The following is a 21265-nucleotide window of genomic DNA, read 5'->3' as shown; positions in this document are numbered from 1 at the left end:
CAGTAGAAAAATTGTATTGTATGGGTTGACACCAGCATAGACAGTTTGATCACTGCTCCTTTAATGAATAGCTCATCATGTGAGACCCCTAAGGTCTTGGTTTCACTGCCACTTTCTTTTTCCTCAGGTTCCACCTTGCAGTCTGTCATCTGCTCCAACGATGCCCTTTTCTACTTTGTCTTCTTCTACCCTTTCCCCATCTTTGGCATCCTCATCATCTGCATCCTGCTGGTGCGCTTCAAGACCCGCCAGTCCAACAAGAACTCGGAGGGGAAGAACGGAGTCCCCTTACTCTGGATTAAAGAACCTCACCTCAACTACTCGCCCACCTGTCTAGAGCCCCCTGTCCTCAGTATCCACCCTGCGACTATAGACTAAACTAGACAGCGTTCTGCCCCTCCCCCCATGACAGAAGAAGTTGTTTTCTTTAAGTTTATTTTATTGCACTTCTGGTGTTGGTGCTGTGCCCGGCAGACACCAGGAACATCAGCAGGGAGCGAAATTGACTCTTCCTTTGGTTTTCAGTGGAACAAAATACCAGACATTGTTTTCCTAGAGGAGGAGGAAATAGGAGATGTATATAGCCACCTTGCCAGCAGTTTATTTTCTGATCAATAGTTTCTTGATTTTGTTAACGACTCTGGACTGAGTTTTTTCTGCCCTTATCCCCCATTCTTGATTTTACCGTTTCATTAAAGAATAGACAGAGCGGGAGAATTGGGGGATCCATTATGTAACTTTCTGTTGTTTTATTGGGGCAATGGTTTTTACTTTTATTTTTATTTTTTCCCAGTTGTATACCGTTAACTGTTCACTGTCCAACCATAAATTTCTGTGAGAACCTCTAACTATGACCATGGATGGTTGGGTGGAAATGTGGAAGGATAGCAAAGACTAAGAAACAAACTCTGAGGCCTTGACAGATGATGGGTCCTCGGTTCTGCATTGAATGAGCTAAAAAAACATCCACATAATACCCATATTTGCTTTTTATATGCTCCCAGTTATTAAGCTTTCTTGTAAACGGACTTTAAGAAAGTTGCTTATTTTTCCATTGTTCTGGTTTTGTTCTGCAACTTGTGGGACTTCTCAGGAGCCCTTTGGCCACCACTTCAGTTCTCGTTCCTGTCCACGTCACGTCTCTGGTCTAGTTGATTGACAATGAATGGATAATTCATTCTTCACAGGTTTGTTTTTTAAATCATGTTTGAATTTTTCTTTTGAAAACAACAGCAACCCCAGTTTGCCAAAAGAAACCTGCATGCACCTTGAGAGCTGACACGGGGTATTCTGTTGCATTTCTCAGACAGAAGTCTTTTCAAGGGCTATGTTGAGAAGCTAGGGACATCTCACATGACCAAGGCAACAACTAGCATGAGAGCAGTGACATTCTGTAGGAACACCGGATTGTGATGGGAGGAACTGGGCAGAATCCTTCCTCTGGGACACTAGAAGGCCATTGGCTATACACTAGCTCTCTGTTCTCTGTTGGTCCAGACATCATAATAGTCATGTCCTTGTGCCATTATCACACACCTGCTTCCTACTGTGCTGTGTTAAGGCAGTGTACCAGGGCACTTGTACCAGAGCACTGGTATATGATTTCCTGATGCATATGCTGGTGGTTACGCTGGTACCACTGTCTCTTGAAAATCAGGGGTTTGTCATTTTTTTGTACAAAGCCACAGCTGGTTAAGTCTTGAGTGTGGGATCTTTCCTGCCTTATTTAAGCTTCTCCCCTTAACCCCCAGCTTCACTACCACCGAAGGAATGGCATTCCTCCTGAGTTCGAGATAACCTTTCCTGGGAGAGGGAGGGTGAGCTGGAATAAGATTTCATGTCTTCCTTAATGTCTTCCTTTCAGAACAAGCCCTATGCTAGGGTGGGCAAGTCTGAGGAGTGAGGTTGATTATCCTCCCTCCCCTCATCTTCTTTTTAGTTCCCTAGCCCTACTGTTTAATGTCTAAAGAGGACCAATATTATTGAGGCCAAAATAGTTAAAAGTTGTCATGTTGACGCAATCCATGAGTTTTGAACATTTTCAGATTATCAGCAGTGTTAAACCAGCATAGCCCATATATGCCGATTTCAGTGTTGCCAAGTGAGGCCTATTGCATGAAAAATATAAAAAATTAATAAAAATTAAAACAAAAAAACCCTTCTATTCCTGGATGTGATATGGTAAGATGTTAAACCATACCATGAACAGGGGGTGAAGTGCACAAAATCTATACCCAAGTGGATGGCTCTGAATAGCAAAACTGTATAAATTTCTCTGCTTCAAAAAGGTGACAACCCCATATGGCATTGGTCACCTTGGTCTTCTGTGACTTGTTTAGTACGATGTGTTGAGCCACAGGGTGTACTCATCTGTAAACCCAGCTTTAGAATCAGTAATGCTGCCACTGACAGGATTTAAATTAAACCTCATTTTTGGAGTTTTTTGTTTGTTTGTTACATTCGAAACGTGTATAAAAATATTAAAGAGAAGGAAATATTTGCTTTGTAAAAACGGTTTGGTTTTCTTTTACATGTGGGACTTTGTTCAATATTTTTATTAAAAATAATGTGAACATTTCAATTGATGTCAAATGCAATATTTTTAATCACACATTCTCAAGGCAACTGTGATCAAGGAAATCAAAAGTTGGTCAAAGATTGCCACCTCCTGGTTGGAAGGCTTCATCACACCTGGCTTTTCCATTGGTAATAATTTGAATATGCATTCTGTTTTTTTTATGCTTTCCAATGTATGGAAAGTTGGGTAGAATTATGTAAAAGGGATTGACATTCATTTGCCAGTCTATCCATTGGTCTGTCCATAGCTAAAATAACACTCCAAAGAAAGGATGGACATTCTTTGGCATCCAGGAAAACAAAATAAATATCTCAGACAAGTTTGGAAAACCAGAAATATTGGGTCAGTGTTTTCAGAGAACAAGGCCTCCAAAAACCCTGTGGCCTTCTATAGGAAACTGTTAGAGCTATAGAATGTGTCCCAATATTCTGTTCTAAAAAAAAAATCCCCCACCCCTACTTATCCAGCACTTCTGCCCAGAGCAACACAGAGACAGCCAAAAAAAATAAAGCATCTAGCAAAGGATGACATTCCTGGCCATCTCCCACACACATCTAAATAGACACACCTTCCATCCACCACCCAGACACAGCCTCATCTAACCCACGCACCCGCGCTTACCAAGCTGTCTTAAACACATCCATCCTACAGAATTCTACACACCTACACCACACTAAACACAATCCTCCACACACACACCTTCCCTTTATACAAATTTACACATTCTCACCAAACATATCAGCCCTGCAAACACACCCACGTCACACATACTCCCTTTCTATAAATCTATGGTAGAAAGCATTTATGAAGCTACACCACCTCCTGCTTTCCCTACTAGATATCCAGGCAGGATGTTAGCACACTTTATGATTTAATTCTTTTAGAAATCTGCACACAGCCACCTCAGGATTGATAGATTGGCAGCAAGTTTCTGACAAAAGAGTGTAAGAAGGAAGAGGGGAAAATGAACAGTGTTACAGTACAATTAGATAAACTTCAGCCTACAGAGGACATGACATGCAGCGGAGTTGCACAGTGGCGAGTCTGAATTTCTCCCATTTCCAGTTTAGTGCCCTGGGCATTACACAGCTCCATGGAGCCCTCCGACCCAGCCCCATCATTATTTTGTAATGGCTGACCAGTCCTTCAAGTGGTGGATCCTACCACTTGTTTGGGGAGTTTGGGGAGGTGAGGACAGCTGGTTGTCCCTAATGCCTAGGGCTAGGGAGTGTGAAATCCCACACTGCCATGACCTGGTTTAGACCAGCCCTGAGCACAAAGGAAGCTTTTGTCATTTATTCCCTAATTTCTTTGTGATTTGTTAAACACTGCCTGTGAATACCTAAAGTATGTGAAGGGTCTGTGAGCCAATAAGCCCCACCAAGAATTATATGCCCACTACACCAATAAGCCAATAAACCCACCTAGGGGGCAGTATCTTGATTTGGAGTATGGCCAAGGCCTGTGATAGTGATGCAGCAAACTCCACCCACGGCTGGATTAGAGGCAGAGCCTACAACTGTGATTCCTTTTTTTTTTTTTGGGGGGGGGGGGTGTCTAGTCCTGAAGAAGAGCAAAACAGCAGTAGCTCTGCTTATTCAGATTGTGAAAAAGAGCAGGTTACTGAGAAAGGGAAGCTTTTAAAATTGTAATATCTCCCCAGAAACAAAAAAAAAAAATTCAGATAACAGGGATTTTAATGACTGTTTTGTTCTTGATCTGCTGAGAAATTCCAGCCTGCATGTATATGTTTTCTTAAATTCCTCCCCCCCCTGTCAGCCTCCCTGTGATATGTCTGATCTTTCCAGTCTGAGGATTCTCCATTGTGGAGGATTATCTGGAGCTTTCTTAGGAGAGAAAAAGTTTGAGAGAAAATAGTGATGCCAGTAAGCACTTTAGAATAAATAGCATGAGGAGGCAAACAGCATTTGCACTGTGGCAAAGAGGGCAAGATGACATTTAGAAGAAAAGCCAGGGTTCAACTCCTACTGATGCTCCTTGTGACTGTGGGCAAGTCACTTCACCTTTACAGTCTAGTTGTACACAGCTCCCTCTGTAAACAAACATAATAAAGGATGGCAAATAAAGACCTATACAGTCCATCTGGTCTGCCCAACAAGGCAGCCAGTATTGTATCTATCACTCTGTGTGGGCTACATTCTTCTATGCCCTGTTAAGTGTGAAGGTCATTTTTTTGCTTTGATTCCATCCTCCTCCGATATAGGGATCCTTTATGTTTATCTCACGTTTATCAATTCCGTCACTATTTTTGTCCCCACCACTTCTACCAGAAGAGTATTCCAGGCATTCACCACCCTCTCTGTGAAAAAGTGTTTCCTGATGTTGTTCCAAAGTCGACAACCCTGCAACCTCAATTCATATCCTCTAGTTCTACCGCTTCTCTGTTTCTGAAAAAGATTTGTTTGTTTATTAATACCTTTCAAGTATTTAAACATGTGTATCATATCTCTATGTATGGTATATAGGAAATGGTTATTCATGCCTACAAACTATACCAGAACCAGGGGACACTCAACAAAACGAACAGGTAGAACATGTAAAACAACTTGGAAGACAAGCTGTGGAATTTGTTGCCAGAGGATGTGGTCAAGGCATCTAACATAAATATGGGTTCAAAACTGGTTTGGACAAATTCCTAGAGGGAGAAGTCCATAAGCATGGTAGCAAGTAGGTCTTAGAATGCTTCTACTCATCCCTGGGAGGGAACTGCAAGAAATTGATCTTATCTTTGAGATCTATAGGATACTTCCCAATGAGCAGGACTGGGTGCTGTCAGACAGGAGGCTGGGCTTTCTGGACTTTGGTCTGGCTCATCATGACATTTTCTATATTCTTAGTGTTTCTAGTGGGTTTGCTGAATGATCTGTTGCATAGATCTTCAAAACTAGACGTGAAGAAGGGCACATGAGAACATAAGATGTGCCACATGGGTCACAAGGAGGTACCCAGAATCCAGGACACAAGAAGGTACCTGGATCAAGTCTAAACATCAATGTAGAGAAGAAGAAAAAAAAAAACAGTTTATGCCCCTCATATACTTTTCAGTCCAGTTTAAGAGGTTCAAAAAAAACCCCTGAAAGGTAAAAAAAAAAAAAACAAAGCTACTTTATACACCATAAGATGGAAATGTGATGTTAAATTATGACCTATCTCAAAAAAGTGCATCTTTTTATTAACACTTTTCAGAGGCAAATGCCAACAAAGGCCCCTGTTTCGTCACTTCAGGCTGCAGCCAGGTGTGTATTATTTATTTGCTGTTATGCAGGGAAACTTGAGTCCAATACTGGACAGACTTCTATGATCTCTGTCCTACAAACAGAAAAAGACTGAAAGAAGATTCGGCAACTCCAGAATTGGGGGAATCAAGGCTAATGCCAGACAAACTTCTACGGTCTGTGTCCTGCAAATGGCAAAAGACTGAAAGAAGATTTGGCAACTCCAGCACTGGGGAAAATTGAGGTCAATGCCAGACAAATTTCTACAGTCTGTGTCCTGGAAATGGCAAAAGACTGAAAAGATTCGGCAAGTCCAGCATTGAGGGAATCGAGGCCAGTGCCAGACAAACTTCTACTGTCTGTGTCTTGCAAATGGCAAAAGACTGAAAGAAGATTTGGTAACTCCAGCATAGGGGGAATCGAGGTCAATGCCAGACAAACTTCTACAGTTTGTGTCCTGCAAAAGACTGAAAGAAGATTCGGCAACTCCAGCATTGGAGGAAATGTAGGCCAATGCCAGGCAAACTTCTACGGTCTTTGTCCTGAATATGGCAAAAGACTGAAAGAAGATTCGGTAACTCCAGCATTGGGGGAACCTTGACCAATGCCGGACAGACTTCTGTGGCCTGTGTTCCACAAATAGCAAAAGGCGGTGAAACTTTGGCAACTCCAGTGTTGTAGATCACTTTGAGGGGCATAATCGAACGAAAACGTCTATCTCCATGGGCATTTATCTCCGAGAACGGGTCCGTGAAGGGGCGGACCGAACCGTATTTTGGGAAAAAATAGACGTCCATGTTTTATTCGACAATTTGTGAGCTGGGCGTTTTTGTTTTTCAGCGATAATGGTAAATGAAAGCGCCCAGCTCAAAAACGAATAAATCCAAGGCATTTGTTTGTGGGAGGGGCCAGGAGTCGTAGCGCACTGGTCCCCCTCACATGCCAGGACACCAACCGGGCACCCTAGGGGGCACTTTTACAAAAACAAAAAAAAAGGTAAAAGAGCTCCCAGGTGCATAGCACCCTTCCCTTGGGTGTTGAGCCCCCCAAATCCCCCTCAAAACCCACCACCCACAAGTCTACACCATTACTATAGCCCTAAGGGGTGAAGGGGGCACCTACATGTGGGTACAGTGGGTTTGGGGGGTGGTGTGGAGGGCTCCCATTTACCAGCACAAGTGTAACAGGTGGGGGGGGGATGGGCCTAGGTCTACCTGCCTGACGTCCACTGCACCCCCTAATAACTGCTCCAGTGACCTGCATACTGCTGCCAGGGAGGTGGGTATGACATTTGAGGGTGAACATAAAAAGTTGTGAAACGGCATATTTTTGTGGTGGGAGGGGGTTAGTGACCACTGGGGGAGTCAGGGGAGGTCATCCCCGACTCCCTCCAGTGGTCATCTGGTCATTTAGGGCACTTTTTGGGGCCCTATTCGTGGAAAAACAGGGTCCAGGAAAAGTGCCCTAAATTCTCGCTAAAAACGCATATTTTTTTTCCATTATCGGCGAAAGGCGCCTATCTCTGATCGGCCGATAACCACGCCCCAGTTCCGCCTTCACCACGCCTTTGACACGCCCCATCACCTTTGTCCGCGTCCGCGACGGAGTGCAGTTGCAAACGTCCAAATTCGGCTTTCGATTATACCGCTTTATTCGTTTTTGTGAGATAAACGTCTATCTCCCGATTTGGGTCGCAATATAGGCGTTTTTCTTTTTCCATTATAAGCTGGTTTGTCACATGCTTGAGGACGCTGTGCTGCTCATGGGGGGAGATGAAGACATCTTGACTAGTAAGTTGAATACTATCAGCAATACTTGGGGATGATATGTGGTTATAAGCAAGACACCGATATGACTGCCTATATGGTTGGCATGGTGGAGACGTGACAACCAGCGTTTAAGCATGGGTGACTGGGGCCTGCACAGAGTGGTGGGCATGGCTCTGGCCACCTTGTTGGGCAGACTGGATGGACAGTGCAGGTCTTTATTTGCCATCATTTACTGTGTTTGCCTTGTGTAGGTGTACATTGCAAAGTACGCTGGTTACTGTTTTTTTATTTACCCCTCTCTAGACCCCCGCAGGACCCTTCCCCACGGAGGTGTACAGAGGGTTTGTTCTTCTAAGATCTTGTTAATCACCCCCTCCCTGAATTCCAGTGACACCCCATTCCATGGTGTTATGTCACGGGGTTCTAAGGAGCGCCTCCGGTCATGGAGGCGCAGGGGGGGTGACAGAAGGCGCAGTTCAAATCTAATTCCCATGACCACGGTTTTCTGTCTATCTGGATCTAAGTGAATCTTTGGCCATTTATGTTCCCACATGAAATCTATGTGAGTGAGAAAGAAAGAATCTTACTTGTGTGTGTGTAGTATTCTGTGAAACAGGTGGAGGAGAGAGAATAGATTGAAACAAAGACTGAAACAGTTTAGTGAAAGAAATAGTCTTTTATTCTCACCCAAATCAGGACTTCAATTTGGTACATTCATCAGACAGATTCTGGGTTCAACCGGCCAGAGCTTCGCCTTTCGGAGATTCGTTGGGGAAAATGTTCCAACGATAGCTCTGGTGCCCACTTCTTATATAGCATTTTCAGTACATACAAGTCAATTGGAGAGGGACTTTTTTCTCTAATCTTGCTTCATCTCTGAATCACACTTAACCGCAGATCAGGTGCCCACCTGCCCCTCCTCTCAAAGATTTCTTCATAGTGCCAATTTCAACACTTTTAAAACCTCTTTCCTAATACTGAGAAAGATCTGTGTCTTTATATCTTGTGATACTGGAAGCCATGTTGTAAAGACAGACACCATTTTATGAACCAAGCTTTTTACCATTTTTGTCATTATTTTCTACATCTTAAGTGTTACACTCAATTTGAAAGTTGTACCAGGTTTCAATAAGACTCACCAAGCAGTCCTGCTCTTGCAGGCTCTCTGCTATAAGGCCATCAGCTGATTATCAGGCCTAGTCAGTGCTTTTCAGCTGGTTTAAGCTGTGTAGCTTGGCCCACCACCATTCCAGTGGATAGGTCTCAAGCTAGCACACATATTAACATTACCAACATGAGTAACCCAGTCTAGTTCTGTGCATAAAGTACCACCACCAGCACATGGGTTAGTTTTGTGCATACCATGCCAGTAATGAACTTCACCCCTAAGCCAAGGTAAGTTGTGGCTGTGTGCTGTCTCAAACAATGCCACATCTAGAGCGCTTCTTCCTCTTTATACACTTTTCCTCCCTCCCTTAGCTCTGACCCTAGCAGCTTTTGCTTCCCTCAGTTTTGCAGGCTCTTTATTCTTGTGCAATAGCAAATTCATAATTCTTACGTACACTGCGATTCCCTTGACTGTTTTAAGTATAGTTACTGCAGCAGCCACAGTACAAGCCAATGCAGCCAGAGACCAAGAAAATGTCGTAGAAATATTTTCCATCGTATTGGGTAACATGGACTTGATTAAAAGCTATTTTCAAATACACCTTGCTAAGTTACTTATACTTGTTACATCTTATGAATTCCAGAAGAAAGCTCTCTTTGGCACCAAGCAAGTACTACGGCCAGCATTAGCAGTAACTTTAAAAGATATATATTCCACACACCCTGGCTTAGGACTGAGGATCATTACTCTCATGGTATGTGCAAAATGAACCCATATGGAGATATCGCCCTCAAAATTTCCTTCCTGTCACCTTTACTTGGAGTCCTTTATCCACTACCCTTAGGCTGAAGTCATTTTTCCTTAGATTATTTCTACTGTAAGTATCTACAGGCTCCTCATGCCTTTTCCTCTGAAAATCTAACGAGGTCTTGCTTTTACCACACCTCATGCATAAAAATGTAAATGGAATAATGTTAGAAACTTATAATGCTCCTGACTGTATAACTACTACTACTACTACTTAACATTTCTAGAGCGCTACTAGGGTTACGCAGCGCTGTACAAATTAACAATTAAGGACGGTCCCTGCTCGGAAGAGCTTACAATCTAAAGGACGAAATGTCAAGTTGGGGTAGATAAGTTTTCCTTAGAAGAGGTGTAGTGGTTAGGTGCCGAAGGCGACATTGAAGAGGTGGGCTTTGAGCATTGATTTGATTTAACACCCCAGTGAAGTAGGGGCAGACTTATAAAGCACTGCAGATGCCACTGTGGAGCTGGTTAAGGAGAATTGTATCTCCCACTGCATAAAAGTACATTTTAGGAGGCACTGGCAGACAGTGAACTCAATACAGAGAGGACATTTTATCACCTAGAGCAGGTCAGCTGGTTGCCTAAGATGTCACATGAAAACCTCTTGATAGGATTTGTCAGTCTTAGGCTAATACCTCTTTACACTCTGACACTAATGCAGGCTGCCCTTAGCCCTTGAATGTCTTGCAAAACCATCTGGAAACATCCAGAAGTCATGTAAAAAAAATATTTAAAAAAAAAAACCGAGAAATGTATCAAAATCAGAACTCTGTAACGAGTCCCCTGCTGACTGCAATGAGCATTACTACAAGGGGATTAATCTCTCTCCTTAATGCAAGACGACTGGAAGCCGGCAGCAAATGATAGCGGGCACACATTCCAATTACAAGAGCCCATTACGACGGGCTGTGGTACCGAGAGAAGGATCTTACCGGCTCCCCATCATGCAGCTTTGAAAGATAAATGCACAGCTGTCAATTGCTGAAAAATTAAATAAATTTCCCAGTTCGATGATAATATCCCAGAGTGAATACTGCATAGTGTTCTTATAATGTAATAGGAGCCTGCATTCAGGAGTGGCAAAACTACAAGTTATTACAGTATCCCAGTGCTCATCATAAGACTCCTTTGCCTTTGAAAGAATAGAGAGAGAAAACCCCAGGGAGCATGAAATCAGCTTTTCTATTTCTTTCAAAGCATTTTTAGGCACATTCTGCTAAATGGAAATAGTTGTTTTCAGCAATGTGTCCATTTTCTCTCTGTCCGTCCATCCATATGCATTAGTGCGTGTGTGAATTTGTGTGCCACTGAGGGTCACTGTAGGAGTTGATTTTATAAAAGGCTTGTAGGTATCTATTGCACCCATAAAATATTGCCCTGTTAGAAAGGGCTTGTGAAACAGTCAGTCAACACACTCAGTCACTAGCCCTGTACCATACAGATAGTAAACATATAAATAAGATTATCAGAAAAACTAAGGGTTCCTTTTACTAAGCTGTGGTAAAAGAAAATGGCCTGCGGTAGTGTTGGCACATGTCTTGGGCGTACTGGGCCATTTTTTACTGCGGCTAAGAAAAAGGGCTTTTGTAATGGGCCGTGAAATGGGCATTCGCTGAAATTAAAACTAGCGTGTGCCTATTTGTGGCCTAAGCCCTTACTGCCACCCATCGACTTAGCGGTAAGGGATCACGCGCTACATGCACGGTAACCATCCAGTGTGCACCAACTGCTGATTACCGCCGGGAGTTTCCCTACGATAGAAAATAGAAAATGATTTTCTGCTGCAGGATTTGTCGTGCACCAAATTCAGAATTATCACCGGGATAGCACGTGCTACCCACGTGTTAGCCCTCCCGCGCCTTAGTAAAAGGGCTCCCAAGAGCCTTAAATACAGCACCTGTGTTACTGTATCTAAATAGCTCTGTCCTTTCATTCATCATGCCCAAGTAGGGCAGACTTATCCATTAAGCACAATAGCACAGTGCACAGGGCTTATGAAAATGTTTAACTTTTTTTTTTACGTAAAAAGAATAAAAATGAAATAGAAGTTATTTATTTTCAAGCCTTGCCTTTCAGCCTGAAAACATACATAATAAATAGAATACAAATCCATAACATACAAATCAAATGCAAATAAAATATATATACAATTCAAATTAAAAGCTCAGTCATATATTAAATGCCAGTGAGGGAGGGGCCTACGAAGGCAAAAGTAATGAGTCCATACAAAGAGACTAAATATTGAGTGACGAGAGTGAAAAGTTATTTCATTCTGGATCTACTAAAAACAACTGCACTTAAAAGAAAAACATTCCTGAATATGAGACTAGATCTTAAAGAGCTAGGATTTAAATTTGGCCGCCAGTATCCCACATGGATGATTGTGACATATGCTAATAAAACAACTACCTATATTGATCCTGCTCTTCTACAAGATTTTATTGATAGACATAAAATGCAGTGAATATAATGTTATATTTTTAAACTGAATTAATCTTTCTTGGAATATTGGTCATGAACCTTTGATTTGCAGTATTAATAGTAACAGTATTTGCAGTAACAAATTTCAGGCAGATAAAGGTGAATTGCAGTTCACCTTTATCTGCCTGAAATATATATAAGAATATTCCTTGTCAAGATGACATATTGTTTTATACTTGATTAATTCTGTACCAGAAATGCTGACATATTTTTCGTGAAGACATCAGGAAATACTATCTCAGGCTTGATCCTCTGATCCATGAGCTACCTCATATTTGTCCTGTTCTCATTGAACTAATACATATAGATTAGAAATGTTATGGGGGTGAATATTCTACATATGGCGCTGAAATAAAATCCATGCCAAAAAAAGTGCTATGGTATAAGCCACACAAAATCTAATGAAACACCATCAAATCTGTGCTACGCAACACTGTTGTGTGCCTTTACATACTATATAGTGGCCTATGATTTACGCTGGGGCGATGGTGATGAAGATTCATAATGGACCAGTTTGATGGAAAATTTAATGGAATGCTTGAGAGAGGGGGAGGATGGGAAGTGTGTATATGATGAGTTTGTGGAAGGGGGTAAAAAGGGGAAAATAGAGGCGGTGGAGGCAGGCTGGCAGGTTCGTTCTTGGAAAAGACACAACTAAAGAAGGGGTATAGATTGTTGTATTTTGAGCTCTGACTATGTATTATGTTATTGGAGCAGATTGTAATATGGGGAAATTATTATTATTTTGCTATTTTCTGTCTTGTCATAAATAAAAATTATTCAGTCGTTAAAATCACATGTGGACTATGAGAAATTGCAGGAGAGCCTTACATGAGCGAAAGACTGGTATCCGGACAACAGATGAAATTTGATGTGAACAAGCGCAAACTGATGTACATAGGGAAGAATAATCCTAATTATAACTACTTGATATTAGGTTCCACATTCGAAGTCACCATCCAAGAAAATGATTTAGGGGTCAGTGTAGACGTGTACAAGTCTGCTGCCTAGTGGGCAGCACTGGCGCAAAACATAAACAGAATATTAGGAATTATGAGAAAAGGAACAGAGAATAAAACCAAGAATATCATAGTGCTTCTCTGTCTCCATGGTGCAACCGTGCCTGGACTACTGTGTGCAATTCTGGTTGCTGCAGGGCAAAAAAGATATACTGGAATGAGAAAAAGGTATGGAGGAAGGTGCAGGTGCCCAAAATAATTAAGGGCATGAACTCCTCATATGAGGAAAGGCTAAAGAGGATAGGGCTGTTCAGCTTGGAGGACAGCGGAGAGAAGATAGAAGTGCTGCCCACTCACATAACCCCTCTCTTCAAGGCACTTAAGTGGTTCCCTATCTGTTTCTGTATACAGTTCAAACTCTTCTTACTGACTTAAAATGCATTCATTCTACAGCTCCTCAGTATTTCTCCTCTCTAATCTCTTCCTACACCCCTCCCTGAGAACTCTGTTCATCTAGTAAGTACTACTACTACTACTATTTAGCATTTCTATAGCGCTACAAGGCGTACGCAGCGCTGCACAAACATAGAAGAAAGACAGTCCCTGCTCAAAGAGCTTAATATCTAATAGACAAGCAAGACATAGGGGCTCAGGAAGTTTATTCCAGGCGTAGGGTGCAGCGAGACAGAAGGCGCGAAGTCTGGAGTTGGCAGTAGTGGAGAAGGGAACAGATAAGAAGGATTTATCCATGGAGCGGAATGCACGGGAAGGGGCGTAGGGAAGAACGAGTGTGGAGAGATACTGGGGAGCAGCAGAGTGAGTACATTTATAGGTTAGTAGAAGAAGTTTGAACAGGATGCCAACTCCAAACTTCTGGAATAGATTTCCTGAATCTGTAGGTCATGCATCCTGTTCAAGTCTAGGCTAAAAGCCCACATTTTGGATGCTGCTTTTTATCTCTTAACCCTGTATTCACTTGCTCAGTTTCCATATTTGTTTTAATCATTCCCATAGTAAAAAAGAAAACTCCCTAATCCTTTACTTGTCCTGTTTGTCTGTCTTGAATAAATTGTAAGCTCTTTGAGCAGGGACTGTCTTATGTGTTTTGTGTACAGCGCTGCATACATCTAGTAGTGCTATGGAAATGATAAAGTAGCAGTAGTAGTAAACACAAATCCACTGTTTAACAGTTCAGATACTAGGGCAGTGTTTCCCAAGTGCGATCCTGGAGTAAACCCTTGCCAGTCAGGTTTTCAGGATACCCACAATGAATATGCATGAAAGAGATTTGCATATAATGGAGGCAGCATATGCAAATCAAGTTCATGCATATTCAATGTGGATATCCTGAAAACCTGACTGGCAAGGGGTACTCCAGGACTGGACTTAGGGAAACACTGGTCTAGGGCACACCATGAAGTTACAGAGTAATAGGGTGAAATTTAGTCCTACCTGTTAATTTCAGTTCCTTGAGTTGCGTTAAACCAGTCCAAACTTGAGGTGTACTTGGGAATGGGAACAGGAAGCCATGGGAATCCATGGTGTTAGTGTCAAAATAGTAATACTGCAGGGATGAGGGGGTGGATCAGAAGTGAATGGGAACAGGAGGGGATGGGGACCAGATTTTGTCCCCATGTGCACCTCAACTTGAAACTCCTGCCACCAGCACTGCACTCCATGTTAATAAGAATGTTCTTCTTGCATATTTAACAAAGTAATGCCTATTGTTTTGTCTTGAGTTTTAACAAGTTATAGGACTCATTTTATGTTTTGTTTGAATATACAAGATCTTTTAAATGTGAGTTGGGTTTGGCGATGGGAAAGAAAACTATGGGGATGGTGAGAGGACGAAAAAGAATTGACTAGGGACAGGTGGGGATAGAGACCAAATTATGTCCGCGTGCACCCCTCTAGTCCAAACCCCCATGTTATGTCCCCTGACCAGTAGATGGAGGTAGAAAAACAATTATATCACTGGTATAAGAAAGAGGTGCACCCTGGAGCTAATCAGTATTTCTCTACCTCCAGCCAGTGCAGGTTGGACTGCTGCAGCTGTTTCTGGTGTAGCCTGACTCCCTCAGCCACAGGTCAGGATCTCTGTTCTGTTAATTGAGGTCACAGGCTCAAACTTCTTTCCATTGCAACTTAAGGTCAATTACATTCAGGTACAATAGGTATTTTATAGTCTCTGGAGGGCTCACAATCTAGGGGCCCTGTTTACTAAAAAGGGCAAACTTTTTAGCACGCACTAAAAATTAGTGTGCACTAACGCTAGAGACACCCATAGGAATATATGGTTGTCTCTAGCATTAGCGCGCGCTAAAAAGTTAGAGTGCCTACAGCGTGGCTTAGTAAACAGAGCCCTAAGTTTGTACCTGAGGCAATGGGAGGGTTAAGAGACTTGTCCAAGATCAAAAGGGACTGCAGTGGGATTTGATCCCTGGCTTCCCTGCTACTTAGCCTGGGTTTTTTTTTTTGTCTTTTTTTGCAATATTAATTTTTATTTGTGAACAATGAAATACATAGCATTAACAGATACATGGGGGAAAAAAAAGCTCTTGGTAATGAGCCAGTACCACCAAAGCAGAAAAGTGGTACACACAGAACATGTGAATTTCGCTGCGTAACAAGTAACCGAGGTCAAGCAGAGAAAACTAAACATCAAGCTCACTGTGTATACATCCTTGTCACATTTTCATTAGAATGCCCCCACTCAATCATCTCTTCCCACTCACACCTGACATCCACATGACCCACATATCCCCTCAACAAGCATCCCTCCCATAAACTCTCTAGACATATACCCTATGCAAACACTGGTTAGGTGCCAAGTTTTCATCTATATTTCTGCTATCCAGACTAGAGATTTGCACGGGAACGCAGTTCGTGGGAATCCAGCGGGATCCGTGGGGATGGAAGCAACTCCTGTGGGGATCCCATGGGGATGGACACAGCTCCTGCGGGGTTTCCCATGGGAATGGAAGCAGTTCCTGCGGGGTTCCCGTGGAAGTGTACGCTGCACTTCTGCCAGACTCTCACCTACCGAGTACCAAGTTCTTTGAGTGCTGTCTCCTCCTCCTTTCTTTAACAGCAGTTGTGGAAAGTCTGCATTAAAGAGATGGTAGAGACACAAATGGTGACAGAATTCAAAAAGGCATGGGAAGAATACAGAGGATCCCTAATTAGAAATGGAAGTTATTAAAAACCTAAACTTAAACGGCTGCATGTGTGTGGATGTGTCGAGTGATGCTTAGATGGTGACTCCGGCTGTGATGAACTAGGGCTGAGACCGAGCAGACTTGTAATGTCTGTGTCTCATGTACGGCAATCTGGTTTAGGATGGGCTGGAAAGGGCTTAGACAGCAACTTTAGTGGCTGCAACATAAGGACAGTGCTGGATAGACGTTTACGGTCTGTGTCCCGCAAATGAGAAGACGAATAGGCTGGCGTGGGCTTCGACGGCTACTCCAGCAGTTGGAAAAATGACAGGGCCGGGTGGACTTCTAAGGTCTATGTCCCAGAAACGCCAAAGAAAGACCATAATCAAGTATATATTTTTTATTTATTTTTCTTACATTTGTACCCCGCGCTTCCCCACTCATAGCAGGTTCAATGCGGCTTACATATTATATACAGGTACTTATTTGTACCTGGGGCAATGGAGGGTTAAGTGACTTGCCCATTCCTTGTTGATTTAATCATGAATCGATAATGAGTGTGACTATTGGGCAGACTGGATGAACTGTTCAGGTTTTTATCTGCTGTCACTTACTATGTTACTATTAATTCTCTCTGCTCCCAGGCTGATGCACAGACCTCAGCTCTGACACAGGCATGAGCATCAGCTGTCACCTGATCTACTTTCGCGTGCATGTGGCGACCTCTTAGCACACAGTGCCAGTGAATCAGAGACAAGCCTTACATGTGCACACCAGAGTGTTCCAAGTTCCAACTTCTGTTCCTTCTTTGCCTGCAGTGCTGCAGTTCAAACCCAGAGAGAGACATAGAACTGACCAGAAGGTTTTTTTTATGCACCATTAAATTCTTGTGGGACTGAGTGGGGGCAGGTTAAAGTCTTGTGGGGATGGGTTAAATTCTTGCGGGGACAGGTAGGGATGGGTAAGATTCCAGTGGGGACGGGTAACAGTTCTGTCCCCTTGCAACTAATCCAGACAAGGCTTAGGAGAACTCACACTATGCCGAGGACCCCTCCAGATAATGCTCCCATAGACTAATGCTATCTAAGGCGATCTGGAGTATTCCGTTTCCTTTTCCCTCTCCGAACTTCATGAGCTGCAACATCCCACATGATTCCAAAGATCTACTGGAGGGCTGTCTTCCGAGTCTAATGCTCTAACCATCACTCATTGCATCATTAAGCTCCAGAACTCATTGACAGAAGATGTGGTAAAAAAAAACCGTTAGTGTAGCTGTGTTTTTAAAAGAGGGTTGAACTTAAATTTAAAAATTAATGAAAAAAAATATAACAATTCTCCTTACAAACGTATCACAAAATAATAGATAATTTAATATCTACTAAATCAAATTTTATTGTACCAAAATCACAATATCACACATAAACAATCTTAATAAAATACACCTTCCCCTTCTCCCCTAAGCATAAAATTTTTGTTCCTTGGACTCAGAAAACATCTAAATAAAGATTAGAGAGCTCATACTCGAACTCAATCTAAGAATGAAAGATTGTCATGAAATGTATACACTGATCTTGTTGCTGCAGCACAACTTGTAGATGTCATTCCAATATTGACAAATGAATCCAACATTTTTTTTATCCCAAACTCAGTCACTTTATCCAAAGACACTCTGTTGTCCTAGGAAACTATTGTAATGTTCCACCTTATGCTATCATGAAATAAAACTGAATATCAGTAAAACAGCTTAAAAAATTATTGTAGCTGATAGAAACAGCAATAATAAACTCTGTATTTTGTGCTAATGTTTCTACATTGTGCTACAGAAGACAGTAATACATTGCCAAATCTCAGTGAAGATATCCTGTTTCCTGATGGGTTCATGTTAACTGTTGTTGTAACCTACCTTGGGAAGACTGGTGTTATAAAGATGGAATATATTGAAATTAAATGGAAGTAAAATTAAACTCTCCTTTCATTGGGGCACATGGAATCACATCTTCACTTCATCTGTTTTGCAGAAGTTTTCATGTTAGATATACAAATGGATTATTGTGTTTTGAGCATGTTTCAGGGACAAGTGGTTTTATAAATCAAAATAATAAAAATAAATAAATATTTGGTTTCATGCAGATCTCTCATTTGTTGAAATATAATTAAGAGCCCCTTTTACAAAGGCACACCAAAAAGTGGCCTGCGGTAGTGTGGACGTGTGTATTGGATGCTCGCTAGACCATTTCTCCACCGTATCTGGAAAAAATGGGGGGGGGGGGGGGTTGGAGGAGGGGGCCTGGAAATGGACATATGACAAAATGAAAACCAGCACACGTCTATTTACAGCCTGAGACCTTAACTCTAACCAATGACTTAGAGGTAAGGGCTCATGCGTTACCCGTGTGATAACCGACCAGCGCACGCCAACTGCCAGGAATGCCCCCACAGTAGATAATAGAAAATTATTTTCTACTGCGGGTTTTCAGCACATGCCAAACTTGGAATTATCACCAAGTGCACGTGCTAGCCGGGCAGTAATGCTGATTTGACACATGCTGCATGCATGCAGGCCCTTATGTGCCTTCGACAAAGGGCCCCTAAATTGGCTATAAGCCCCTAATGCAGTCCATTGGTTTTCTTATATTTTGTTCTTGTGATGACTTATTCTGTGCCAAAACTGAAAACTCTTCCCTCTTCTATCTGGTCGATAATAAAAGGAGCTCACATCATAAACACTATCTACCCTAAAAGGTTGTTTTGTGGCTGTACATGAGGAATTGTGATATCATATTTGTGTGTGTTGTGTGTTTTTATTCCTAGTCATGCATCCAAAAGTTATATAATCCTTTCAAGAAAGTCAATTAATCGTTTAACTTATTAGTAGAACATAACCACAAAGGCATGATATAGTTGTATTTTCAATATAATAATACTAGAGCCCAGCTAAGGAACAGGTTACTTTGAGTTAGTCTTCACTGAACCAAACTTGCTTTTCTTGTGCCATCACCATCCAATTAGATAGGCAGTGCCTTAAAAGGTGGAGGATAAATGATTTTTTCAAACTGACATTTATATCCCACATTATCCCAAGCAACTTCGAGCTCAATGTAGCTTACATTTGAAAATACAGTGAGACAGAATAATAGAATTCCGTAACATTATGGGAGTAAGTCGATGGATATGTCTGAAACAGTTAACAAAGATGAGATTACCATATATACTCAACTGGGCATCTTAAAAGTCTGTCCTTTAATGATGCCGCATGTTCAGAAATCATAGCCATAAGTATGAACAGTTATTCAAACATTATCACATGCACACATCAGAACAAGCATCCATACACACAATGCAAAAGTAAACAACACAGTTTATTCCACATTGTTTCACAACCCTTACGTTGCGCCTTGCTTTGGTTTTAACAAGCGATACCATACCCAGTCTAAACTGAATTGCAATGATTTTGCTGCATACTTTGCCAATAAAATTAAAAGTCTCCGCCAGGATTCACTGGCAATCTCACCCAGTCTCCAACCACTCAACCAGGGGTGCACAAACTCGCCCCCTCCTGACAGAGACGGATGGGACACTTTTAACCCAATGACAGAGGAGAGCCTTGACAAATTCTTAAGAGACCTTCGACAAACTATCTGCTCCCTCGATCCCTGCCCATCAAAAATAGTGCAGCAGGCAAGTATGGGCCTCTTAGAAGGCACCACAAAAATTGTGAACACCTCTCTAACGGGCAGCTACCAACAGCATTAAAAAGGGCAATGGTCCACCCTCTGCTGAAGAAAAACAACCTTGATCAGGACAAACTTGAAAATTACAGGCCAGTATCCAACATCCCGTTTCTTGGGAAACTCATAGAACAAACAGTCTGTGTTCAACTTAATGACTGGTTAGAAAAGAGAAACTGGCTAGATCCATGTCAATCTGGATTCAGACCTGGTTATGGTACAGAAACGGTCCTTGTATCCCTACTAGATGATCTTCACAGAAACCAAGACAAGGGATTCACCTTGATGTTAGTATTGCTTGATTTTTCTGCAGCTTTTGACACCGTGGATCATGATATCATGCTTGCACGACTGACAGAACCAGGTATCAATGGAACAGTACTTACTTGGATTCAGATCCTACCTATCAGACAGGCAACAATCCATAATATTTAGCAGCAACTCATCACCACCATGGACACTGACCTGCGGGGTACCACATGGATCGATACTGTCACCTATTCTGTTCAACATCTACCTCAAACCACTAGCTGAGCTGATTCGGTCAATGGACACTCAGTTCTACATCTATGAAGATGATGTGCAGCTACTCATACCAATTGAACCTGACTTACCTACAGCCTTGAATAAACTGATCACTTGTCTAACATCAATTCAAGAATGGGCTAAACACAACAAACTTTGCCTGAACCCAAATAAAAACGAGCTTCCTGGGTCCCTATCACAAGTGGATTCATAGCAGACATCAAAATCCCTTTTGGGAAGTACGAACTACCCCTCAAATCACAAGTCAGAAACCTTGGAATACAGTTAGATTCAACACTTACTCTGATTCCCCAAATCCAAGCAACCTTCAAGAGCTGCTTCTACTATTTGCGACAGTTACGCTACCTCTCTCCTTACATCCAGAAGGTAAATCTTATCCCAATTGTACATGCCATGATAACTTCACTGGATTACTGTAATGCACTATACAATGGTCTGACTACAAAGGGCCTGAACCAGCTCCAGTTGATTCAGAATGCAGCAGCAAGACTCATAGAAGGTTGCAAGCGACGTGACGATATCACACCATGGCTACCAGTACAATACAGGGCTAAATTTAAAACTCTATGTCTGATCTTCAAGGCCCTGAAAAATAGGATGATCCTCCACATACCGCCAAGGACACTAAGGTCCTCCCTGTTGGATTATTTGTAGTAAATAATTAGCAGATTTTAGTACACACAGCTTCAGCTTTAGAAATGTTAATTTCTTTTCTTCATCTCTCTCTCATTCACCCCAGAATAATTCACTGCTGAGTCACTTTAAAGTTGAAGTAACAAAACATCTGTTTACTCACAGTTTGTAGTTAGATTATAATCAGACAGGCTTATATATACATATTACTATACATTTGTATTATCAGCTCCTTCCATGTGCTTAGATGGTAATGGAT

At 42.0% G+C, this 21265-nt stretch overlaps 1 protein-coding gene across 1 annotated transcript in view; it reads left to right on the top strand.

Moving 5' to 3' along the window:
- The window catches only part of IGSF3 (immunoglobulin superfamily member 3), a 529021-nt gene extending 526489 nt beyond the window's left edge, over positions 1-2532 (top strand). The window contains exon 12 of the mRNA XM_030204032.1: positions 128-2532. Within this exon, the coding sequence (XP_030059892.1) occupies positions 128-378 (251 nt within the window). The 3' untranslated portion in view covers positions 379-2532. The remainder of the gene's footprint in view (positions 1-127) is intronic.
- Positions 2533-21265: the final 18733 nt, after the last annotated feature.

This window comes from Microcaecilia unicolor, chromosome 5 (genome assembly GCF_901765095.1).
Source record: "Microcaecilia unicolor chromosome 5, aMicUni1.1, whole genome shotgun sequence".
Lineage (NCBI taxonomy): Eukaryota > Metazoa > Chordata > Amphibia > Gymnophiona > Siphonopidae > Microcaecilia > Microcaecilia unicolor.
The sequence above is the reverse complement of the archived record's forward strand: the minus strand, read 5'-3'. Positions and strand labels throughout refer to the sequence as shown.